Source organism: Beta vulgaris, chromosome 1 (genome assembly GCF_026745355.1).
Source record: "Beta vulgaris subsp. vulgaris cultivar EL10 chromosome 1, EL10.2, whole genome shotgun sequence".
In the NCBI taxonomy this organism is placed as follows: Eukaryota; Viridiplantae; Streptophyta; class Magnoliopsida; order Caryophyllales; family Amaranthaceae; genus Beta; species Beta vulgaris.
Window position 1 is genome coordinate 34,022,863 of NC_079202.1, and position 27,293 is coordinate 34,050,155.

At 38.0% G+C, this 27,293-nt stretch overlaps 1 protein-coding gene and 1 pseudogene across 1 annotated transcript; both read right to left on the reverse strand.

The window, feature by feature from the left end:
• Positions 1-391: 391 nt before the first annotated feature.
• LOC130589994 (uncharacterized) lies at positions 392-1,871 on the reverse strand. The gene is made up of 2 exons (XM_057391795.1): positions 1,547-1,871; positions 392-1,431 (listed from the first exon to the last, which is right to left on the reverse strand). The coding sequence occupies exons 1-2, from the start codon at positions 1,869-1,871 to the stop codon at positions 392-394; spliced, it is 1,365 nt and encodes a 454-aa protein (XP_057247778.1).
• A 115-nt stretch (positions 1,872-1,986) lies between these two features.
• The window catches only part of LOC130589996 (uncharacterized), a 30,804-nt pseudogene continuing 5,497 nt past the window's right edge, over positions 1,987-27,293 (reverse strand).

Sequence of the window (27,293 nt, forward strand, 5' to 3'; positions counted from 1 at the left end):
GCTCAACTTTAGGGATTAAACACAAAGTAGTAGTGTTAATTTGTTTCAGCAATTTGCCTGTTTGAAAGAAGTTCAACACAGCATTTGTAACTTCTTCCCCCACCTGCCCCCAAGATTTCTTGAAAAAACCACTAGAGTACCCATCTGTGCCTGCAGCTTTGTTTTCATCAATTTCAAAGACAACCTGCTTGACCTCCTCCATACTGAACTGACTAATCAGTCTCGCCAGCTATCATCATCCACACTTGGACCTTCAGCAATGATAGTGCTGCAACATGACCTGAAGCGTCACTATCAGACCCAAAAGCCTCTGATAGTACTGTAAAAAGCATTCTCAACCTCTTTAGCTTCATGCCAGGTACCATATTCATCTTATCCTATACACCTGCTGCTAGAGTCTTCTCTTTCCCAACAAGAAGGTAAAATACCTTAGTATTTTCATCCCACCCTTGATCCAATCTTGCTTCATTTTCTGCTTCATAAAGCTCATCTTGGCTTTATTCAAATTTTCATAGACACTCCTAGCTTCATCCTCTTTTCTATGTAAATCACCATTTTGAGGATCACTATGGATATCTTTCTGTACTGCTAGCAACTTTATCAAAGCAATAGCAGCATCATTCTCAATTTGAGAGAATTTGTTTTTGTGCAGATTCCTCAAGCTCTGCTTCAATTTCTTCAACTTGCTAACCACCCTGAACATGGGAGCACCTTCAATTCTCTCCTGCCAGCCATGTTGCACAATATTCAAGAAAGATTCATCCATAGCCCACATGTTACAGAATTTGAAAGGTCTAGCCTTCACACTCAAAGCACTATCCAGTTTCAAAACACCAGCACAATGATCTGAAATACCTTCAAGAGTGAACATGACATTAGCATTACTGAACTTGTCTACCCATCTAGAGTTAGCAAGAACTCTATCAATTTTAGAAAAAACTCTCTGGTCTCCTTCCTGTTTATTAGACCATGTATAATAAGGCCCTGAAAAAGGAAGATCCTGTATTTGACAAAGTCTAATACATTGCCTAAATGGTTCCACCTCTCTCAGTGTGACAGCTGATCCCAATCTTTCCTCTAGATTCAAAACACTATTAAAATCCCCCGTGACAACCCAAGCTTCCTTAACATTCTTGCTCAATCTAACCAAATCCCTCCATAATTCCTCTCTGACCTCCCCATCATTGGCACCATACACCATGGTGACCTCAAAAACCCCTCCAGAAGCTCTATGCAGCACTTCACAGTGAATATACTGAGAAGAGCAACTACAAACATTTACCACAAACACAGAAGGTAGCCAAATGAACCAAATTCTCCCACCAGCATGAAACTGGTAGTTAGTAACCACAGCCCAATCCTTACACACATTAGGGAAGACCTTAGAAAAATTCTTAGTCTTAACCCTTGTTTTAAGGAGTCCAAACAACCCTATATTATAATGATTTAAAAAACTTTTAGCATCATTATGTTTACTTGGGCGGTTAAGACCCCTAATGTTCCAGAACCCTATTTTATCCATTGGGAGAGAGTGAAACCTCCACACCCTGCTGCTGATCAATTGCTTTCTCCTTCAGCCCTACTCCCAGCATAATAGTCTTCTCTTGTCCCTTTCCTACATTCTTACATGCGACATCATCCTTCTGAGATGAAGATCCACCTACTATAGCTTCAGCTCCACTCTTCTCTTTACCTGGGACTGAAATTTCTTTCTGACCCTGAGCAGCTTCCACAGCCTGCTCTTGCTCTTGAATTGAAGGAACTTCAGAATCCCTCTTTTGATTATCTTGGACACCAGCTGTAACTCCACCCAGCACCACTGGGCCTTTGGGTTTAGGAACCCAGACCTTTTTAGGTGGTAATTTCTTCATAGCTAAGTCATACCTCTTTTGTCTACACATCTCCACCGTAGACCAACCCCTCCACAGTCTCCACATATGATAGGTTTACATTCATAAATCACCTTTTGTGACATGATGAACCCTTTTATTTCATCCGGAAATACTTGTCCCATTTGTACTTCAACCAGCACCTTTGCATATTCAATGCAATCTTTCTGAGCTGTAGCCCTATCAGTCCTGATTGGTTACCAACAAGACTTGCAATCTTGTTAAGAGAAGTCTGACCCCAGTACTTCAAAGGTAAACCTGGAAACCTGACCCAAGTAGGCACTACTTTAATTTCCTCCTTCAGCAAATCCATTTCAGGTGTCCATTGTTTCATAATTACAGGTTTATTATCATAAAGCACTGGTCCAGCATCCATAGCCCTTTGTTTTCTTTCAATATTCCTAAACCTGACCACAAACACACCATTCAACCCCATAGCAATCCTATCCACTCCGAACTTCCCCCAAACACGCCTAACAAATCCATTAATAATATGAACAGGCAGTTTAATTCCAAAAACATAGCATACTAACGCAGTATTCCAGAAATCAATTTCTTCTTTCACATCATCCTCTGAAATCACCACGCTAGGAATAGATTCAGTAGTAACAGTATTAACCTCATCAGGTTGATTAACATTACTACATCCTTCTAAATCTAATCCTTCCTCACGAATACTCTCAAATAAACAAGGAAAAATGGATCAAAATACCCCCAACTTTGGACGGTCCGCTTTTAATACCCCCAACTTTGGATTATTTTTAAATACCCCCAACTTTGGAGGTGGTCCGCCAAAAATGCACCCATATGACTTGTAACCTGTTAGCAAGGTAAATTTTTTTTTATTCCATCCTCTACCTCTACTTCCTCCATTACAACCACCACCTAGCCACCAGCCCACCACTACCACGACCTCCCACCAGTCCCACACCCCATCCCCACCCCAGCCACCCACCAAAATCTCCCCCATCCGAGCGACCATCTTTGAACCCCTCCTCCGCAACCCCAGCCACCACCTTTGAACCCCTCCCAACGCCCATCCACCACCTTCGAACCCTTCCCCTCCACGCCCAACCACCACCTTCGAACCCCTCCCCTCCACGCCCAACCACCACCTTTGAAACCCTCCCCTCCACGCCAGCCAACCCTTGCAGTCCAGCCCACGCACTTGCAGTCCGCATGAGCTGCTCCCAGCAAAAAAAATTTTAGCAACAAGCTAAAAGAGAAAGTTAAAGTAATAGGTTGGAGGATAAAGTTTAACCATTAAAAATTTTGAGCAGACTTGTGAAAGGAAGAAAAGATGGTAAAAGTAAAGAAAAACTAAAGTGAAACAAATAAGCATTATAATCCTGAAAAAGATGAAACGCAAGTAAGAAACTAGATGGCCATGAAATTGATAAATGGAAAAAATAATGAAGCAGTAAAGTGATTAAAGAAAGGACCGAAACAACATTAAGTAAATAAACATAAAAAAAAAAAACTGAAAAGAACAACACAACACAATTGATGAATTGAGCGCAAGAATCGAAGCGATATGTCGGAGCAAACAGAGCAACGCGTAGAACAAAGGAACAAAAGACAGGGGTGGGGGATGAGGAGAGAGATGAGAAGAGGGGGGGTGGGAGTTTTGATTTACCAGTTTATCCGTCATAAGGTAAATGGTGCATTTTTGGTGGACCACCCAAAATTGGGGTATTTAAAAATAATCCAAAGTTGGGGGTATTAAAAGCGGACCGCCTAAAGTTGGGGGTATTCTGATCCATTTTTCCAATAAACTATGCTTCCATGGAATGTTACCTGTATTACTCGCCAGATGTTGCATAGGATGTGGCGATGGAACAGTACTTCCAGCTGTAGGCTCGAGGAGTCCTAACCGATGCACTACTGTACTTGAGCTTCGCAGCCTCAAAGTTTGCTTTATCAATCAATGAAGCTCGATTCTCCACGATGCTACAGAATCATCATCCTCCTTTCCTCAGAAGTCAACTTAACGCCACATTTTCCCCAATCTCATTTATGTTCTTCATTTTCCTCGCATCACCAGTTTGGGGTTGCTTCTTTCCTTTATTCTGCTTGCTAGCCTTTTTTCCACCATATATTGTTCTTTGTTCGTTCCTTCTTTTGTGGAGTAAGAATTACTTTGTTTTTTTTCCATACTTGTCATTGTTTGATTATTGTTTGCAGTCTTACTAAACCCCTTCGCATCTTAATAATCAACTACTCTGATTTCATCCTAGATATATTATCATAATTTATGCTTTCAATTCATGATAGTTCAAATGCTCTTTTAGTAGCTATAGTATTAAATTGCTCCTGCGTATTTTTCATATGGTTGATTTTTTTTCTTTTTAGTTCCTTGTAGTGAATGATACTGTAAGTTCTTTTTAAGAGTATTATTTTTGCTTGTGACAAATCTCCTTACACTCGGTAGCAATACAACTTAACATCAACATTCCTGTGGGTTCGACCCGTATTTGCTAGTTGTGCTATATCGTACACCGTGCACTTGCGGTACTAGTTTTTAATCTTACACAAGTTGAATCAGATTCGTTTCAGATTAAAATATCTGAACTAAACTGAATTGAGTTGGAAATAATTGTTTATGAGAGAAGAAAATTGAAAACTGATAAACTAAACTGAAATAAATTGAACTGAACTAAATTAAACTGAAGTAAACAAGCCCTTATTATTTTTGAAGGATTTAATGAGATCTGATTTGATTTTTTAAAGCTTTAAAATTTTCATAAAAAATGTTTAAAGCCCCCGCCCTTCAATGTTTTAAAAATTTTCGTCAAAATTTTTAAAACCCCGCCCTCATATCATTCTGATTTCTTCATTCTAGTTTTCATTTCACTCTCATTTCTTCACTCTCTCTCTCCTCTCCTCGGTTTTCTCTCTCCCACTCACCTCTCATTTCTTCTTCACTCTCTCTCTTCGAAGAACCCTCAATTTCTATTGCTTCTGCTACTGCGCTTTTTACCACCGCGACTGCCGCCTCCTCCAATCACTCACTGACGGTCCTTCACTCTCTCTCATATGCACAGGTATTTTTTCTGTTTTCCTTTTTTTCGATTGAATTGGGATTTTTTCTTCATAAGTTGAAAATCTTGGTTTCAATTTTTGGGTTGTTGTTTCGATCTGAATTTGGGGTGGAACTTTCGAATTTGGGTGGGTTATTCGGGTGGATTAGGGGGTTTGGGTTCATAAACTAGTTCGAATTTTTTGGGGGTTTTATAATTTTGTTTAAATTTTTTGGAATAAATCGAATTTCGGGGTTAATTTTGGGGTAAAATCAAAATTAGGGTTACTTTTAGGGTAAAATTGAAATTAGGGTTTTCATATATTAGTTCGAATTTTGGGGGGTTTTTCTATTTTTATTCGAAAATTTGCTAAGTTTGGGTTTGTTTGAAATCTGATTAATATGTTCTACTGAAATTTCGTTTTCCTGGGTTTGTTTTCAGTTTGAATTCTAATTATTGTGAAATTTCGATTTTGGGTTTCATTTTTGGTATAATTCGATTTAGAGGGAGGGGGGTGTTTGGGGTTCTGATCTAATTCGATTTTCTGGGTTCGATTTGCAATTTCCAGATTTATGTTCTTTTTTATTTTGCAATTATTGATTTTTTTTTTGGGTTGAATTTGCATATTGAATTTAATTCAAGTTTAAGTTTTATGTTGAAGATTCACTGAAGGTTGAATGTCAGTTGAAGATGGAATTTCTACATATTTTGTGTTTTTTTATTTCCTTTACTGAATGTTTATATCAATTCGTCAAATTTGTTAGTAATAAGATTATACTACTAGTTTCCTTTATATTAATTTATAATGTTATTTTATTTTTGTTGATGTAAGAATGTGCTTGTAACTGTTACTGTACTAATAACACAATTTCAGTTTTGTTTATCCTCAATTTTCAGGATTTTTTTTTATTTTTTGCTTCCAACAAATTGCTTCGATTTTTCCTGAATTGCTTCCCCTCCAATTGCTTCAACCCAAAACCGAAGCAATGGGGGCCTAAACAAGGGAAGCAATTGACCCTTTTTCCACTAGTGTCAAAAAATTCGCTTCATTAGCAATTATCGAAGTAATAAGCGTCTTTATTTAATTAAGACGAAAAAAAGCGTCGATAATGTTGACGTTTACTGTCCATATAGTAGCTTCAAATTCAGACATCTTCAATTGCAATGATGCTAAAAAGCATCAACATTTTCGACGCCTCTGAGTGTCGTGAATTATCGGTGGCTAAATATTCGCCACTCCTTTAGGGAGTCAATAATTTTATTATTTTGACGCTTATAAACGTCGAAAAAGCCCAAAAAATTGTCGAAAATGTGGAAATTCTAGTAGTTGTTGCATCTTAAAACATCCTTTAACGACAGACTTATGGTTGCATTAGATGCAACTTAAAATTAGAGACGAACTTATGGTTGCCTTTAAATATAAATGGCCTTACCACCAATGTAACATGTGTGCCCCAAAAGGTGGCATTAGGGGCAACCTATGATTACCGGCTGGCTTATGGTCGCCTCTAAATGTAAGTGGCTTTAGTAGCACTATAGGTTTTGTGCCTCAAAAAGGTGGCATTAGGGGCAACCAATAATTAGCGACAGACATATGGTTGCCTCTAAACAGAAGTGTCTTTAGCGGCACCATAACTTGTGTGCCTCTAAAAGGTGGCATTAGGGGCAACCTATAATTAGCGACGGACTAATTAGAGGCAGCGAGAAAATTGCTTCTAATCACCATTAGAGGCTACAAACATATATTTAGATGAAATTTATGATTGCCTCTATATGTTGCTTTTCTTGTAGTGAAAGGTAGCATTTGTACACGAAAGACATGGACCACAGGTGGCACCGACAAAGTGAAGACAACGCTTAGAAGGTGTAGTGATCAGGGAAAGGGCTGACGCTGAAAAGGGGACTCGGCAAGCAGAACTATAGGCGAATGGAGAGAAAATATGGTTTAATGGGAAAAAAGGAAGACTCTTAGACCAAAGCTACATATGGAAAAGGCAGAAACTTCTACCTAGTAAAAGGAGGCGAGAGAAGCTAGGAAAGGGAAAGAAAAGGAGGACTCATTGCAACAATGTCCTTTATTAGTTGTTTTGTTTACGTTATAATTATTATTTTTATGTTTATTTATTGCTTTCAATAAGGTTTGCATGCCACATAGTTATTTTTTAGTAATTATAACTTGTGTTTGATGTTTTTGTTTTTATTCGGCAATATTAAGAAAAACAAACTTTATTTTTGTTTAGTCCCAAGTGGGCCTAAATATGTCGCAAAATATATATTGACGTATAATTATTTAGCATCGTAGCGAATGTCGGAAGAATGACCGAACTAGTTGCACTATAGAGTAGTGCGCGAGACGTAAACGGGTGCGTCTGGTGCATTGTGTGACGCTAAGGCGCAACTTACGTGCATCTGGCGCAGTTGGTTGACTTTGCAATTTTTTTTTTGGTAAGTTTATTTTAGAATCGTGTGGGCCAAATGATGTTTTTATTATTGAAGGGTCGGACATTCAATAAGGTTGTCTACGTATCGAAATAGGAATCATGTTGCTCGTAGTTCATGCTAAAGAATTGGATTACTTTTACCAATCAAAGAATTTGTTGTGGTTTACACATAGAATTTATTGAGTTGATCAAGATTGGTTAGATTGTGAGATTGAGTGTCGTTCATGTCAATAAGTTGGGCTGCATCTCCAGATAGGATCATCTTGACAATATATGGATCGACCCTGGTAGTTCTGAATTTACCTGGGGGATCTAACACACATTTTTTCTAAACGCCTTGAACACTAAGTCACCCTCTTTAATGTTTCATGGATTGACCTTCTTCTTTAAGATCGTGCAATACGATTTTGATGAACTTGCACATGATGTAAGGCAGCTAATCGTCGTTCATCGAGCAAGATGAGCTCTTCGAATCTAGTTTTGACCCATTCAGGTTCAGGGAATTGACTTTCCAGGATAATGCGTAGGGATTGTATTTTCAACTCGATAGTTTTGATCCATTCAGGTTCAGGGATTTGACTCCACAGACAATTGAATAAGGTGTAGCGCCTGTAGGCAATTGAATGGAAGTGTGGTATCCCCATAAGGCAAAATGTAGCTTGTTTGGCCAATCCTTATAATTATCAGATTTTTTCCGAATAATGACTTTAATATTTTTGTGCGCGACCTTTACACACTAGTGGAAAAAAGTCCATCTGATGCGGTCAAAATCGCATTTACAGATGCGGTTTCCGCATCAGATGGACCTGCAACGGCTAACAAAATATCTGATGCGGTTAAGTCACCTTTCATTATAAAAAAAAAATCATACAAAGCAAATAATGCTTTGTATGCAGCACATATTTCTAACACAAAATCCAGCAAATAACCAAAATATTATCCAACCCATAAATTCATTATACAATAATATAAGCAAATACATTATACAGCTTATATACCAAATAAACTATCAACAAAAAAACATAATCCAGTAATAAAAAACGAAAAAACGAAATTATATATAAAAAAAAAAAACGAAAACAAAACTAAAATAAAACTAAAACTGAAAATAACAAAACGAAATAAATAAACTCAAATCTGGAAATTGTTGATGTCAAATTTTTGATGAGTTCTTAAAACGACGGTGTTGACGAGCGACGGTGGTCACGAGGGACGAGCAATGGAGACGAGCGACGGAGATCAAATTGACGAATTTTTGATGCATTTGATGATGGAAATAACGGTCGATTTCGATTGTGATATCTAAAAAAGATTCATTCAACGTTTGATTTAAAGCAGTTGACGATTTTTTTATGAAGGAGTTGATGAGAGGGGGAAAGGAAAGGGGGGTAGGTGCTGATGAGAGAGAAAGAGGGAGGCGTTTTAGGGTTAGAGAGTGGAGAGGCGCTGAGTGCACGGGAGATAGAGAGGTGTTAGGGTTAGAGAGTAAAGATGTGAGTGGAGAGGCGTTTTAGAGTTAGGGGGTAGGCGCTTATGAGAGAGAGAGTGGAGGCGTTTTTAGGGTTTGGGATTATAAGGGAAACGGACTGGGCTTGGGTGAATTGGGCAGGAGTTTAAAAATTAAAATAATCTTATGCATCAGTTTTTCAAAAACCGCATCAGATTTAAAATCTAACGCGGTTTTTTAAGGACCGCATCAGATTTTGTTTGCGAAATTTCCTTCTCTTTTTATTTTTTGATTTTCAGATGCGGTTTTATTAAAACCGCACCAGATACTAAGTGATATATAAGGTTTTTTGCACTAGTGATAACACCATCAGCTTGGGGTGTATATGGAGAGGATCTGTGATGTTTGATGCTATATTTTGCGAGAATTTGCTCACATTCAGCTTGAAAATGGGTTCCTTGGTCACTTATGATTTCGTCGGGAACCCCATAGCGACAAATGATGCTTTCTAAGAAGGCAGTTATATTTTTGTTATCGATTTGGCATAGGATCCTGCTTCTACACACTTAGTGAAGTATTCTGTGGCCACTAAGATGAATTCATGTTCCCCCAGTGCCAGATGGTGTTATTTTTCCAATGATGTCAATACCCTAACTAGAGAATGACCAATGTGAGGTAAAGGTGTATAATACTGAGGGTGGGATGTGAGGCAAGTTAGCATGGAATTGGCGTTTTGGACAGGTTTTGGCATAAAAGTTTTAGTCTTTTTCCAATGTAGTCCACTAATAGCCTAAGAGAATGATGTTTTGGGCTAACATGCGTCCGTTCATGTGCATGCCACAATTTCCACTAGATACTTGATCCATAACTGTTGTGGTGTCTTGTTCATCGATACAGAACAGGTGCACACCTTGCGGTGTTCTTTTGTACAACATCCCGTTACATTCGACAAATTAGGAGGCCAAGAGCATTAAGGCATGCTAGGTTCTTGTTGAAGCTCCAAATGGATATTCGTTTTTAGTTAGGTAGTTAAGGATGCCAGTAAACCAGGGTTCAGAAGGAATATGATCCTGTTTTGTAACACCCCACTGGGGTCCACGAGCCCGCTAGTAGATATTGTCCTCTCTGGGCCATAGCCCCTCAAGGATTTGCATTGGAGTGGGAACGGCCCACCCAAAAGGCCTCTACTAGGTTGAGGTATCCACCTTTATATCAAGAATGCTTTGTTCTCCTCAACTTCCAATGTGGGGTGGCTTTACCTCCCTTTCCCCACCCCCGTTAAAGGGTGTCTGCATCCTCGAAGGCACGACAGGACATCGAATCGGGCCCTGGCTCTGATACCACCTGTAACACCCCACTAGGGTCCACGAGCCCGCTAGTAGATATTGTCCTCTCTGGCCATATCCCCTCAAGGATTTGCTTTAGAGTGGGAACGGCCCACCCAAAAGGCCTCTACTAGGTTGAGGTATCCACCTTTATATCAAGAAGGCTTTGTTCTCCTCAACTTCCAATGTGGGATGGCTTTAACTCCCTTTCCCCACCCCCCTTAAAGGGTGTATGCGTCCTCGAAGGCACGACAGGACATCGAATCGGGCCCTGTCTCTGATACCACCTGTAACACCCCACTGGGGTCCACGAGCCCGCTAGTAGATATTGTCCTCTTTGGGCCATAGCCCGTCAAGGATTTGCTTTGGATTGGGAATGGCCCACCCAAAAGGCCTCTACTAGGTTGAGGTATCCACCTCTTTATCAAGAAGGTTTTGTTCTCCTCAACTTCTGATGTGGGATGGCTTTAACTCCCTTTCCCCACCCCCCTTAAAGGGTGTCTGCGTCCTCGAAGGCACGACACGACATCGAATCGGGCTCTGGCTCTGATACCATTAGTAACAACCCGAATCTATAACCAACCTAATAAGAAACTAAACACAGCGGAAATCCTAATCCGGGCCATTACCATCACACTCACCACGAGTGTGGACCTCAAAAACAAAGCCTTCTTGATATAAAGGTGGATACCTCAACCTAGTAGAGGCCTTTTGGGTGGGCTGTTCCCACTCCAAAGCATATCCTTGAGGGGCTATGGCCCGGAGAGGACAATTTCTACTAGCGGGCTCGTGGACCCCAGTGGGGTGTTACAGGTGGTATCAGAGCCAGGGCCCGATTCGATGTCCTGTCGTGCCTTCGAGGACACAGACACCCTTTACGGGGGGTGGGGAAAGGGAGTTAAAGCCATCCCACATCGGAAGTTGAGGAGAACAAAGCCTTCTTGATATGGAGGTGGATACCTCAACCTAGTAGAGGCCTTTTGGGTGGGTCGTTCACACTCCAAAGCAAATCCTTGAGGGGCTATGGCCCAGAGAGAACAATATCTACTAGCGGGCTCGTGGACCCCAGTGGGGTGTTACAGGGAGCCAGGGCCCGATTCGATGTCCTGTCGTGCCTTCGAGGACGCAGACACCCTTTAAGGGGGGTAAGGAAAGGGAGTTAAAGCCATCCCACATCGGAAGTTGAGGAGAACAAAGCCTTCTTGATATAGAGGTGGATACCTCAACCTAGTAGAGGCCTTTTGGGTGGGTCGTTCCCACTCCAAAGCAAATCCTTGAGGGGCTATGGCCCAGAGAGGACAATATCTACTAGCGGGCTCGTGGACCCCAGTGGGGTGTTACAGGTTTGGTGTCTAAGGTGTGAATATAAGCACACTCTTGCCTTATCTCAATCATAGGGGGCATTTCTGGCATTGCGCGAGGAATCCTAACCACAGAGGCTAAGTAGGCCAAAGCGTGAGCAAACTGGTTTTCTTCTCGTGGAAGATATGTGTATTGTATTTCGGGTATTTACTCAGCTATGGCTTCTAGATACGCTTGGTATTGCAAGAGGCTTTCACTTCTGGCTTTTTATTGTTTTGAGATTTACTTGATGATCAAATATTAATAACCATATACCCTTAATTTCTTAATGTCCAAGGGATAATGCAACATGTAGTCCTGTGATACATGCTTTGTACTTGGTTGCGTTGCTCGTAACATCCAAGTCGAGTTTAATAGAGAGAGGAGTGTGTTCGCCTTCATGTGATACCAGGAGTATCCCTACACCATATCCCTTTTGGTTGGAAGCACCCTCGAAGTATAGTGGACAACTTCATCTTCCATCATGAGAAGGTCTTCATCAAGAAATCATACTCTTCACGAGATTCGTCTACATGAAAATCTGTTAAGAAGTCTGAAACACCGTTGCCTTTAATGGATTATTGGGGGATAAATTTAAGTCAAATTCGGCCAACATTACTACCCAGTAGAAGAGTCTACCATTAAGGGTTGGCTTTTCGAATAAGAACTTAATAGGATCTAGTTGTGACACTATATGGATCGTGTCAGTAAGCATAGAATGCTTAAGCTTCTTAGTGTCCCAGCCTTGCGCGAGACATACCTTTTCTAAGGGAGTGTAGCGGAATTTCTAGTCTAAAAGTTTTTTACTAAAGTAGTAAATGGCACACTCTTTTTCCTCAACCTCTTCCGCTAGCATAGCCGCAGATGCAGTCTTTGTCAAAGTTAAATAAAGCCTTAAATGTATGTCCGGCAAGGTAGGTGCTAAGATAGGTGGTTGGATAAATATTCTTTGATTTTGTCAAAGGCATTTTGGCAATCCTCATCCCACTCAACAATGACACTTTTCTTGAGCATTTTAAAGACCGGCTCACACACCATGGTCAGGTTAGAGATGAATCCACTGATGTACTGGATTTTACCTAAGAACCCATGTGTTGGCGTGTTTTTATTTCGCTTACGCGGTGTGGGCGCGTATTTGATTTGACTACTCGACTGTAAAGGTTTTGTATTGAAAATATTTTGGAACTCGCCAACAATTATCTAAAGGAAGAATCATAAACCTAATATGATATGAGGAAATCGAAATGACAAATTAAGGACTTATCCAATGTAGATTTCGCCATTATGACTCCATATATGGTCAGAGTGAACCAAAGATTCAGTTCGGGGGGAGGGTACAATATAGTCAGAAATCGTATTGCCGATTGCGGCCTCTACTAAATATCGATTCATTACAGATTTTATGCCAAAGAATAATCATATAATATGTTTATAGACCCTAAACATATTTAGTCTAGATTGATTAAGGAAACACATAAAAAGTCTATTTTCTAGTGACAAGTTATTATCCAATCAATTTACAGGGAATCTAGCAGGAAGTCCAAATTAATCTGATTAATATTAGAACAGTTCTTTAGGTCATGTTTAGCAATAATAACATGTGGGTGATAAGAGTAATAAAGCAAGACAGTCACATAATATGCATATAATAATCAGGCAGACATATAATAATGTATAAATAAAAAGCAAGAAAAAAAGGTTTAGGATGTATAGTAGAACGATTCTATATTAAAGACCCACATCATGAAAGAAACAGTTAGTAAATTTTACATAAAAATACAGAACTCATTTAAAGACCCTTAAGATTATACTGCCGCTTGGGTCTGCAAGATTGACAACTTTCGGGACGAGCAATCGTGGAGCCCCGAAAATTTGAATGTATGAAAGTGTGTAGATTGAATGTATTTGTGTTTGAAAGGTATGCGTTTTGTAGACAGATTATATAATTCGTCGAAAGGTTCGTAATATGTTTATCGAGAGTTTGAAGTGTCTTATGTAAAAAAATATGTTCTTAGTCAGTATGGAAATCAAGCCTTTTTATATGGAAAAGAGAACTGCACCTCATGCGCCAACTACGCCTGGCGCAGCTCACGTGTCAAGCGCATGATGTGGCATTCCAACTAAAAAGCGTACATGTGGCACGCGTTTTGAAAAAGATACGATCGAAAATCCGCGTCTCACATAGAGAACCACGCTTGACGCGGACGTTCCAAGTAGTGCGCTAGATGCATGGCGCAGTGTGTGGCACAATGTCACGTGTTAGGAATGTTGCGTATGGCGCAAGGCTGTGCGCCAAGCGCACGGTGCTACGCCAGGCGCAACAGCCTAGCTTTTGACACGCCTTTGCCATTTTTTTTAGAACGCGTTTCAAAAGATATTTCTTTATTCGTTAATTTCGGAAATTATGATTTTACAGGATAAAATCTGATTTCAACTATAAAAATTATCTTTTCAAAATATTCATTTAGTAAAATAAATCAATTTATTATTGTTAAACCATTAATTAGGATTTTCAATGGATTGGGCTCAAAAGACATTTAGTTATCATGAATATTTAATTGGGATTTAAAATAGGACTTTAACACTTTCCGAAATGGTTTTGAATGGCTTTTGAAACTACTCTACCCTTTGCTCGGACCAATTAAGATCACGGTATATTTCATCATTGGATCCTTAAAGGGGAGACATGATTATGTGTCTCCATAAGCCCCCACATTGACTAAGGTTTAGGAAATCGATAGTCAAAGTATATGGTGTTGGGAAGGAGAACAATACTAAACTCTCTGCAGTTTAGAACTGATGTATATACGTCGGTCACTGCAAAACAATCAGTATGCAAGACAATAACTACAAGCAATCTGATTACCTATAAGGAAAGATGTTAGTAGATAGGTGCAAAATAACTCATATAAAGCACATAATGATGTAATAATGTAAAATTAGACTCTCTAAGGATGCATGAGACGTTATGAAAGGATTAACGTTATGCAAAGCTAAGGGTTGACATGTCATGCAATGTTAGGGTTATGCAAGTCTAGAATGTATAATATGCAAGGTCAGGATTTTGCGAGGCAACAATGCAAGGTCATGATTTTGTAAGGTCAGAAGATGTGTAGAATGATAGAATGATCATAAATAGTTAGAATGATTTTCGAAAATCGGTTTTAGTAAATAATCGGGATCCGTAAACGAGGTCCTTGGATTACAACTCTTCGTGAGTTTGATTCGACTTGGAGGCACCACCACATATATAAAAAGCCCCCTTTGGATAAGCTTGCATTGAATTAGGCTTGAGCCTTAATTGAAATGTACTTGATTTGATATTGAAATGTAGTTGATTTGTCTTGAACGTTCAGAGTTCTTCACTGGGGTTCTTTGGGGAGTTGATACACGCAAAATCAGATATCACCAGAGACCATAGAATTGTCGGAGATTCCTTCGGGGAAAAGGAGAGTTTGGTTTGAAAAATAAAAAGTTGGATTTTGTGATATAAATGAATGTAGGTGGGAAAAGCATGTGCCAAGGCTAGGTGCAGACTTGAGTGCATATCGGGGTCTAGAAAGAGATTATGCTCCTAAACAGAAATGGCATAGGGTAAGGACACTTTGACTCATCCTAAAAAACTAGCAATAAAAGGCTATACATGTTGTACTGTAGATGCACTACCTAAGGGGTTGTTGGAGATACTGATTCTCGTTGTAGCAAGTATTAAAAGTCCGTTGTCATCGACCATGTTTCGCAATGCATTGATGGTATTTGACACTAGATGTCAGATATTCATTGTTCTGATATAATTCACAACAGAAATGTAGGTTGTACTTTTCGAATGTTCTTTTAAGTGCATGGTTTGGAGTAAACCTATAGAAGTTATCACACCTCTAATGTGAAGGCGGTAGATCCTCTGAAAGTGATCGCGCCTCTATTGTGAAGGCGGTCAAAAGTAGTCTTCATGACTCTATGAAGTCGGGTAGTGATGGTACGACTAATGAGCTTTAGAGCGGGCACACATTTTTCTTCCTCCATTAAGCGTTCCTAAGTTGTAATCTTTCGATCGGTCATGAACAAAATCAAGTGGACCTCACTTTTTAGTTTTAAGAAAAAATGTTTTTGAAATGCGAAATGGAAATGAGAAATAGGAAAAGGGAATGAAACAATGGAAATGGAATGGGAAAAAATGGGAATGATTAGAGATTGGTGTGATTTTGGACTAGTACGGGCTTGACCATGATGAAGACACGGGCCTAACTATATGCTAATGCAAGCATAGACCAGACTATACAAGTAGACTTGATTTCATGACTAGGCCATGGTGATAGACATTGAATTACAGGTGAGTAAGCAAGCTACACTTCAAGGAAGGTTGGAAAATAATGGAGACTAAACTCTTAACTTAAGGCAAGTAGGCTAGGCGACTAGACTTTGAACTTACGGGTGAGTGTGGAGGCTAGACAACTAGACTTCGGAACTTGCATTAGACTAAGCAGGCTAGATTATAGAATTGCCTATTTGGTCTTATGGAATACTAGACTTTGAACTTACAGGTGAGCAAGCAGGCTAGATATTTCAGGAAAGCTGGAAAATAATGGAGACTACACTCTAAACTTAAGGCAAGCAACCTAGCTAACTAGACTTTCAACTTATGGGTGAGCAAGCAGGCTAGACATCTAGACTTCGAAACTCACATTAGACTAAGGAGGCTAGACTCAAAAATTGCCTATGTTGACTTACAACATGCTAGACTTTGAACTCACGGGTGTACAAGCAGGCTAGACTTTTGAGGAATTTGGGCTATTATGAACTTCTAAAGGAGTTGGAGTTAACTAGGGCCTACATGGAGATGCCAACTAGACCTCGGATATGAATTAAGCCTAAATGGACCTAAGTTTGGACTGGATGAACATATAAGTTTGACTTAGACTGGGATATGCACATCGGCTTGACATTAGAAATGGACTAGGATAGGAATAAACATGGATTAGACTTGGACTGGACTTGACACAGACTAGGTTCTACACATAGATGTAAATGGGCTTAGATTTTGGCATGGGCTAGACTTATATGGGCCTAAGATCGACTCTAATGCTAGTGAATGTATGGACTGAACTGCACACGTGCATAAATGAATGCAAAATGGATTCTAATGCATATGGGCCTAGAATGAATGCAAATGAATTGAATTAAATTTTGTTGATTGAATTGAATGAAGGTGTTCAAACTAGGCTTAGAATTTTTGAAATTCATTTTTAAGAGGAACCCCGTGTTTTATCTTTTGTTAGGAATAGAGATGGATTAATTTTGAAAATATATTTTTTGAATGTCGTCGTATGATGATAATTGGTAAATGCTTGAAAAAGAGATAGAATAGAAAAGGGTGTAGGATTGATTTTGAAAAATTGAAGTTTTTGAAATTGATTGAATATGGTAAGGTAAGATTGATAGGGAAGATTAGTTGAACAACAGGGAGAAGGTAGACATGCATGAGGACTCTAACTTTACATGACCATTTTTTCCTAGATGCATCTTTTTTTTAGGAGTGATTCAACCTTGCGTGAAAAGACTGAGCCTTTTTTTTAATATTATATTCATGCAAACTTAATATCTTAAACGCGAAAAAAGGTCAAAAGACGAATAAGCATGGGACGAACAGGTTGCGTACCACGCAACTGGTGCGCGCGACATGCAGCCTATGCGTCTGGCACAGGCGCATTGTGCCAGGTGCAACTTAATGCGTTTGGCGTAATGCTCTGCGGCACGCAGATTGATAATTTGTCGGAGATCTGGGTAAAAATGACAATTTTTTTTTCGACGCGATTGGCAATAATTTCGAGTGCAAAGCACATTAGCAGGCAAAAATTGCAATCACACATAAATGTCGGGTAATATGGATGCATAAGTTCTCAACCTGAAGTTCAGTTCTACATTCAACTATTGGTCAGGTTTAGGTTAAGGTGGAAAGTGTACATGACTAAGAGATTATTGATCCCACGCTTCGTACCCCTGCTTAAAGAGATGGCCACGTGTAAGATGCACTCCATTCTAAAGTCATAAACAATAGAATAATGCCATGGTTGGGTAGGTTTGCTTATGACTAAGATCCAACACTATCACTCAGGAAGCTTTTTTGGAAGGACAAAGCGCAAACCCCACAGGGGTGACCTTACACATAGAACACGTGTTAATGAGGCAAGGTAGAATGTCCTTACGGTGGCTGATTAAAAGCCATGCAAATGCAAAATTGTATATTATTCAAAGGCATAAAAATAAGAGTGAATCGTATTTTTCAAGTTTCACCCACTCATTTTTTTAAAAATTAATTACTTAAAATCCTCTCTAGTGAAGTCGCCAAATTATAAGCATGCTTTTTTTCGCGTACGCGGTGTGAGCGCATTTTTATTTGACTACCCCACTAAAAAGGTTTTATATTCAAAAATGTTTTTGAAGTCGACAACGATTCTTTAAAGGAAGAATCATAAACCTAATTGGATATTGAAAAATCGAAGGGACAAATTAGGGACTTATCCAATGTAGATTTCCTCGTCATGACTCCATATATGGTCAAAATGAACCAAAGATTGAGTTTGGGGGCAAGGGTATATTCTAGTCAGGAGCCATAATACCCATTATTGGCTTCTACTAAATATCGATTCACTACAGATTTTATGTCAAAGAATAATCATATAATATGTTTATACACCCTAAAAATATTTAGTCTAGATTGGTTCGGGAAATACATAAAAAGACTAGTTTTTAGTGACAAGTTATTATGTAATCAATTTACAGGAAACCTAGAAGGTTGTCCAAATTAATATGATTAATTTAGAATTGTTCATTAGGTCTTGTTTAGCAATAATAACATGTGGGTGGTAAAAGTAGTAAAGCAAGAAAGCCACATAATATGCATATAATAATCACGCAGACATATAATAATGTATAAAAACATAAATAAAAAACAAGAAAAAAGGTTCAGGAACCAAAGGATTCGTAATATGTTCCTCGAGAGTTCGAAGTGTGTTATGTGAAAAAATCTCTTCTTAATCAGTACGGAAATAAGGCCTATTTATAGGGAAAATATAGTTGCACCTTATGCGCCAGCTGGCCTCGCGCAGCTGACGCATCATGCCCAGTAAAAAACGTACTCACGCAGAGAACTATGCTCAAGGGAGCGAAGTGTCAGACGCATGGCATAGTGCATGGCACAGTGCCACGTGTTAGGAAAGATGCTCTTGGCGTAAGGTTGTGCGCCAAGTGCACCAGTTTGGCTTTTGAACACGCCTTTGCTAGCTTGATTTTTACGGGATAAAATCTGATTACAACTATTAAATAAATCAATTTGAAAATATTTATTTATTAAAATAAATCAATTAATTATTGTTCAACAATTAATTGGGCTTTTCAAAGGATTGAGCTCAAAATACAATAAATTATCATGAACTGTTATTTCCCTAGGAGCACTACAAGAGGGGGGTGAATTGTAGGTGTAGAAATAAACGTAACTTTTTGCGGAAATTAAAACTTAAACGAATAAACAAGCTAAAGGAACACAAGGGATTTTTACGAGGAAAAACTTCTTGGGCCCAACAAGAAGAAACAACCTCGACCACTAGGGATTTTAAACTCAACACTTTCACTAATTAGGCCAAACAACTCTGTTACAACCTAATTCTAACTCGAGCCACACCTTGAGTTCCTAAACTCAAGTTCCTGAACCACTGTTCCCTTAACAGCAGTTCCTCTCAACTTCACTCGAAGTTTTCTCACACATACAAGCTTCACTCAAAGCCTTTCTCTTACAGAACTTCACTCAAAGTTCCCTTACCCCAAAAACCAAAATACAATTGATCGAAATAAGCTTAGTGGAATTAGAGTAAGAAGGCAAAGAACAAATGGCTATTATGAGAGAATGAAGGCACTGACACTTAATAAGTTAAACTCACTTAATTACTTAGTCAGACACAATTTGGAACTTATCTAGACTTCTATATTTATAGTGTTAATCATGAAGAACGTGGGATTAATGTTAGAGTACACGTTTTAATCCATTTACCCATGATGTTCCTTCCCCTAAGGAACACGTTTTACATCATGTCCCATGATCCCATGAACTATAAATGAACGTGGATAAAATGCAGCCATTACTCCTAAATAATAGGAGTTCCTTGAGCATTATCCGAAAATCAGTTTTTAAAACTCTTTTTATCTTTAAATCTGAATTTCTAATCTTTAAGAAAATAATATCTTTGAAATAAAATCTTTCTAACAACCGGATATTTATTTTCTTATTTTCCGAAAAATAAAATCTTTTCCAAAACAGATTTTCTTTTTAAAACTGATTTTATCATTTGAAATTAGAAATAACTAATTTCCTATAATCTAGGCATGACTTACTCCATTATCTTTTAACCGTTACAAATACACGCCTAAGTCTAGTTCCTTATATTAGTTCAGTTCCTTTAACATATTTGCTAAGTGCCACTTAGTTTGTTCCTTACAAACAAACGCTTCATTCTCAAATATTCTGCCACAGTTCCTTACCATTCTTTCTTTGTTCCTTTACATTGGAACTAGAAAATAAAACGCCTAGCTTCTATTATTCTTGATCCAATGCTTGCTCCAGTATCAACATAGAAACTTCTTTACTTAGCCTTTGAAATCCTCTCTTGACTTCTTCATTGACTTCTATTCTCCCAGTTCCTTGCATTGATACCTTAGACACCATACACTTAAATAATTCATTAGTTCACTACTTAGTTTGTTCCTTTGTTTCTTTGTCATTATCAAAACTAGGGTTCAACAATTTCCCCCTTTTTGATGATGACAACAAAGGTACAAACTAAGGAAAATAACAAATAATATAAGTGAATGAAAATAAAAACATAAAGAAGAAAATGAAAAATAAAACACAATTATGTGAGTAACTGAAGTTTGATTTTTCATTTACCTTAACCTATTTTTGATTTTTTTACCTAATTTTAAATTTTTTAATTTTGCATTTTTTCAAGTTTATGTACAGTTTGTTCCTTAAATCCTTTTCCCCCTTTGTCATCCTCAAAAAGAATAGACTCTGCATGAATTGATGAATTGATTTAACACCTTAAGACCAATATGCAAGCACCATTAGTGGTTAAGTTAGAAAATCAAAGAGTAAACTTGCTCAAACATCAATCACATAATACTAGCCATTCCAAGGAAGAAATTATGCAAAACATTTAGAAACATAGACAATATAGCAAAAGTCATTGATTATATAGCACTTGTTCCATAACAAAACAAAGAAAGAAAAGAAAAAGGAAGAAACAAAAGTTGTGTTCCTTGATGAAAGAAACAGGAACAACAAAACAACAATAAAAGAAACTAAGAAAGGGAAGGGGAATGGTGTTCCCTACAACTTCTTCTTCAACCACATCCTCCAATTTTTCATCACCACCCCTGATGTATTGTCAACCTGTTCCTTCAGCTCCTCCAAGTACGAGCCATAGTGTCCATCTTCTTTTCTGCGCAACCACGTATCACTCAATTTCTTCATAAGACTTATCATAGTATCAGTTTTGGCATCCAAAGTCCAATGAAGATGATTGTAAAATTTTATCATATGTTGTGCAGGAAGGCAGACTTCATTAACCCAGTTAGTTCATCCGGATTTCCTGTTCCTTACCTTGGAACTAGAGGCAGATGGGGAGTTGTGAAGGAACTGGGAGGTTTGAGTGGAAGGCTCATCTGTTCCAGGAATGGAAACAGAAGGTGAAGGGTGATAAATGGGAGGAAGAAATGGTGGTGTGGGTGGAAGAGTTGTGGAGGTGGAAGCAAAAGGATTTCGGCCTTTTATTTCATCCTTCAACTGCTCAAAACTTGAAGGAACAGAGAAGGACGAAGGTGAAATGGAGGGTATTTTTGTGAAAGGAACAGAGAGTTTGGGAGATGGTGGGTATTTCCTTGAGAGTAGAGGGTACCTGTTCCTCATTATCCGAAAGGACTAAAGGAGAGTCCTCTTGGAAGGAACAGGAACAGGAGCAATTTTTCGACGAGTGCTCTTTCTCACTCTCAAGGAACAGAGGGTTTAGGCTTAGTGGCAATGTGTTTGCGCCTCTTAGGTTTTGGTTCCTCGGTTAGGAACAGGTTATCCAAGATTACATCATTATCTCTTCTAAGTCCAGTTGGGCATTTTCTTTTTCCTGAGGAACTGGAAGCCATCTTCCTTGAATGAGAACACCTTCTTGGACAGACAAGCCAAGTCCATTTAGGGTCTTCTCATTCAAGATGTTCCCTTGTTTACTCCTATGTGGTCCAACCCGTAAGTCTTACTTCAAAATGATGAAGTAAGGAAGTTATCAAGCACCGTACCAATACACAATTTTCTCAATCAGTGGTTAAGTGTTGAATGAAGAGGGAAGGGAAATTATTTGTATGTGTGTGGTCCAAGCAAAACATGTAACACATATCCAAGAGACCCACTTCATTCCTCTTTTCAGTTCGAGGAATGAGTGCTCTCCAAACCAAGTTAAACAGTACTTTGTGAAGGGAGAGAGTAGGTTATGGTTAAGTTTGTTTTGGCCAGCTGTTCCTCCAAAATATTCTAAGATTTTGTCTTGAGGAAAATTCGGAAAGGAAACAGTTCCTTTCCTTTTAAAATACAAATCAGTTCCTTTGCAAGGAACTTCCCATACTTTGCTTAAAGTTGCTTGATTAAACCTTATTTTCTTCCTCTAACTTCAGTTGTGCAAGTTCCATTAGTATTAACAAAATTTGCACAAAATCATCCATAGCTAGAGCAGAACAAGAGCATTATTAAAGGCGAATTCAAACAAGAATTCCATGCCTTGTTCCTTTAGAATGGAGGTTAATTCTAGAAATTCAATTTTATTTGCCCATTCTAAATCGACGCAAAAGCCCAAGACATACCTAGATTCACTTCGTTCGACCCTTTTCTTGGAAGACGAAGAAACAGTTCCTTTGGAAGGAACAGGTGCAGTTTCTTCTTCTTCCCCCTGAGATTGTTCCGGGGTTTCTTCTTCATCTCTTCCCCAATCAATTTTCTTCTTCATGCTCCTTCTAGGAGATTCTAATTGTGTTCCTCTATGGGGTTTTCTTGAATTATGTCGGTTTCAAGGGTTTTAGTTGGAGATGAAGAAATTTCCATTTTTGAAGTGTCGGTTGTTTTTGGTGTTGGAAAAGGTGAGTTTCTTGAAGTTTTGCCATGATTTGTGAAGGTTTGGAGGTTTTTATGGAGTATCAAAGGGTGTGATGAGTTTCGGTTATGGTGAAGATGAAGCGTTTGAGAGGAACACGGTTTCTTAGATGAATTGAAAAGGAAGTTTTGCATGTAATAGTAATTATGACACGCGGGAAAGAAATAAAGCAAAAAAAAAAAAAAAAGAAAGAAAACGAAAAGATAAAAAGAACCAAGATTTTATTAAACTGGTTCCCCTTATTTTTGGGATTTTATTCGGATTTTTATGAATTTTAATTTTTGAAAGAAAATTGCTAAGGAACTGTGCTATAGGAACAACTAATGCTACATATCAATATCCTTCATACTATGCATGTTTCTTGACCTTAGGAACAGTAAGGGGAGTATTATGTGACATTTGTGAGTTGTTTAGTTCTTTGACTTCATGTTATGTTTTGCAACATTCCAATTTGCAATGGTCTTAGGCAATTAAACACAATTATTTTTAGCACACAAAGTCACTCAAATTGATTCAAACATGGGGGAATTGACATAGGAACAATCACTTAATTTTTATTAAGCCTAACTCAAGCCTTAATTTTCATATCTATCTCTTTGCAAAGGCTTAGTTAGGATATCAGCAATCTGATAATCAGTTTGACAAAACTCAAGTTTATCAAACCTTTTTCAACATTTTCTCTTAAAAAGTGATGTCTGATATGTATATGCTTTACTCTAGAATGGTGCACTGGATCTTTAGATATAATAGCACTTGTATTGTCACAATAAATAGGAACACATTCAAAGTTTATTCCATAGTCACTAAGTTGTTGTTTTATCCAAAGCATTTGAGAGCAACATGCAGCAGCAGCTACATATTCTGCTTCAGCAGTGGATAAAGCAACTGTGTTTTGTTTCTTGGTACTCCAAGAAACTAAACTATGACCAAGGAATTGTGCCATACCTGAGGTGCTTTTCCTATTACAAGATCTCCAGCATAATCTGCATCTGCATATCCTTTTAGTTCGAATGTATCACTTCTTGGATAGTAGAGTCCAAGATCATCTGTTCCTTTAAGTATCTAAGAATTCTCTTCACAGCAGTGAGGTGAGACTCCTTTGGATTTGCTTGAAATCTAGCACACAAACCAACACTGAAAGCTATGTCTGGACGACTAGCAGTTAGATACAAAAGTGAACCAATCATTCCTCTATATTTTGTTTGATCAACACTTGTTCCTATGGAGTCTTCATCTAATCTAGTTGAAGTTCCCATAGGAGTGTGATTTATCTTTGAATTTTCGAGGCCATATTTCTTTAATAGTTCCTTTATGTATTTTTGTTGGTGAACAATTATACCTTTTTCAGTTTGTTTGATTTGTAGTCCAAGAAAGAAATTTAACTCACCCATCATACTCATTTCAAATTCATTGCTCATGAGACTTGAGAATTCTTTGCACAATGTTTCATTAGTAGCTCCGAATATGATGTCATCAACATATATTTGAACAAGCAAAATATCAGTTCCTTTAGATTTTAGGAACAAGGTTTTATCAACCTTTCCTCTTTTAAAGTTTGTTTCTAAAAGGAACTTGATAATCTCTCATACCATGATCTAGGTGCTTGTTTTAACCCATAAAGAGCTTTATCAAGCTTGTAGACATGATTTGGGAGATTATTATTTTCAAACCAGGGGGTTGTTCAACATATACATCTTCGTTTAGATAGCCATTTAAAAATGCACACTTAACATCCATTTGATATAATTTGAATCCCATGTAAGCAGCAAATGCAATTAAATTCTAATGGCTTCTAATCTAGCTACAGGAGCAAAGGTTTCTTCATAATCAATTCCTTCTTGTTGGTTATAACCTTTTACTACAAGTCTAGCTTTGTTTCTTACAATGGTTCCATATTCATCTAGTTTGTTTCTAAACACCCATTTTAAGCCAATTACTTTTTGTTGTTTAGATGAAGGAACTAGATGCCATACCTTGTTTCTTTCAAACTCATTTAATTCAGCTTGCATTGCATAATCCAATCAGAGTCAGTTAAGGCTTCTTCATGATTTCTTGGTTCCATCATTGATAGGAACGCATGAAATGCACAAAAGTTCCTTAACTGAGATCTAGTTTGCGTACCTTTGGATATGTCGCTGATTATGAGTTCCACAGGATGTGACTTTTGTAATCTCCAAGGTTTTGGTTGAAACTCTCTTATAGGAACATGTTGTTCCTCATGAGTTCCTTGAGTGGATGAGGAACTCTGCTCAGTTGTTCCTCTGTTAGCCTCGGTGGACTCAGTTCCTTCATTTAGAGGAACAGGAGCATCTTCTCCTCCTTGAGGAACAGGAACATCATTGATTTCATTATTTTCGAATTCCTCGTTCCTTTCCTCTTTCACTTCTTCTTCTTCTTGTGAATCTGTGTTCCTTGACTAGGTTTGCTAACCCTATCTCATAGTCATCAACCTGTATGCTTGGATTATGTTTGTCAGATTCATCAAAGATTACATGAATGCTTTCTTCAACACACATAGTTCTCTTGTTATATACTCTATAAGCTTTACTATGTGAGGAGTATCCTAAAAATGTTGCTTCATCACTCCTTGCATCAAATTTTCCAAGATTATCTTTTCCATTATTATGCACATAACATTTGCATCCAAATGTTCTAAATAGGTGATGTTTGGTTTCTTTCCAAAGTAAAGTTCATAAGGAGTTTTATTAATGATAGGTCTCATCATGGCACGATTAATTATGTGACAAGCAGTATTAACAGCTTCAGCCCAAAAGTTCCTTGGAAGTTCACTAGCAATTAACATGGTTCTAGACATTTCCTCCAAAGTTCTATTTTTCCTTTCTACAACACCATTTTGTTGTGGTGTTCTAGGGGCAGAAAAATTATGATCTAGGCCATTATCTCTGCTTAGGTCATCAAAATTTATAATTTTCGAATTCCTTGCCATGATCTGATCTAATGTGCATTATTTTATGTCCACTTAGGTTTTGAACTCTTTTAGCAAAGACAAGGAACTCATCATAAGTTTCATCTTTACTAGAGAGAAAAATAACCCAAGTGTACCTAGAGTAGTCATCTACAATCACAAGTACATACCTCTTTCCACTTCTGCTTTGAATTCTCATGGGTCCACATAAGTCCATATGAATTAACTCTAATGGTTTAGTGGTACTTACAATCGTTTTAGATTTGAAAGAGGATCTTACTTGTTTACCTCGTGCACATGCATCACAAACTTGATCAATATGAAATTTTATAGATGGTAATCCTAAAACAAGGTCTTTTGATCTAAGTTTCTCAAGTAATGAAAAGCTAGCATGTCCTAGACGCTTGTGCCATAGAAGTGAATCATCTTCAATAACACTAAGACAAGTTAAATTGATTTGAGGAACAAGGTCTAGATCCACAATGTATGTGTTCCCTTTCCTTGTTCCTTCCAAATAACCTTCTTAGTTTTAATGTTGATGATTAAGCATTTTTCTTATCAAATTTTACAGTATTTCCTTTGTCACAGAATTGAGAAATGCTTAATAGATTATGTTTTAGACCTTCAACTAAAAATACATTTTCAATGGAGTGTAATGGTGACTTACCGACCTTACCCATAGCAACAATGTTACCTTTCTTATTATCACCAAATGTTACACTGCCACCTTCATAGGTTGTGAGTGAGAGAAACTTCGTTTTGTCTCCTGTCATGTGCTTGGAACAACCACTATCGAGATACCAAGTGTTGTTCCCCCTCACTCCAACCTGCAAAAATCAACTAGTTGTTAGTTGAAGGAACCCCATCTTTCGTGGGTTCCTGTTCTTGACTAGGATTTGTTTTGACAACCCATTTTTTCTTACTTATTGTCACATTTTTCCCAATCATCTCAGATTTTATTGACATTGATTTATGTAATGACCTACCTTGCCACAATACATACAGAATTATCACTAGGTAGATCAACATATTTCTTTGTCTTGTTCCTTTTCTTGTAGTTTTCAAAACCAAGACCTTCCTTCCTTTTGGTCTGTGGTTTTTCAATCCACTTAGGAACTTTCATGATTTTGCCTCTGTTCCTTGCGACAACCAGTTCCTTTTTAAGATTACAGATCTGTTCCTTTAAAATATTTTTCTCTTTATTTATTTTTTCAATCTCAGATCTGTATCCTTTCAAAGGGGTTGATCTTATATCAAAGGAACTCAGAACAGGGACAAATTCCTTCAAGTGTGAAATCTCTAAATTAATTAGATAATTTTCATTTTTCAAACTCTCATAACATTCTTTGATTTTTAAGTTTTTATCAAACAAATCAAAAAATCTAGTTTCGACATCAGTTCTCATTTTCTTAAGCCATTCTATGTGTTCCTTGCAAACTTTTAAGGCTTGTTCCGTTTGTTCACGTTTTTCACGTTCATCTCTACATTCAAGAATTGCATCATAAAGAAGATCATATATTTCAGTCCTAGTTTTACCATCTAGTTCTGACTCAAGTCCATGTTGACTTACCTCAATTTTTTCTTCATCTTCTTTTTCGTCAGTTTGCCATGAGGCAAAGGTTTGCTGTTTCTTCAGTTGGTTGTTCCTCTTCTTCTTCCGTCTCTGAATCTCCCCAAGCAGCTATCATAGCTTTGCGCACATTTGCCTTAGAGAAAGGTGC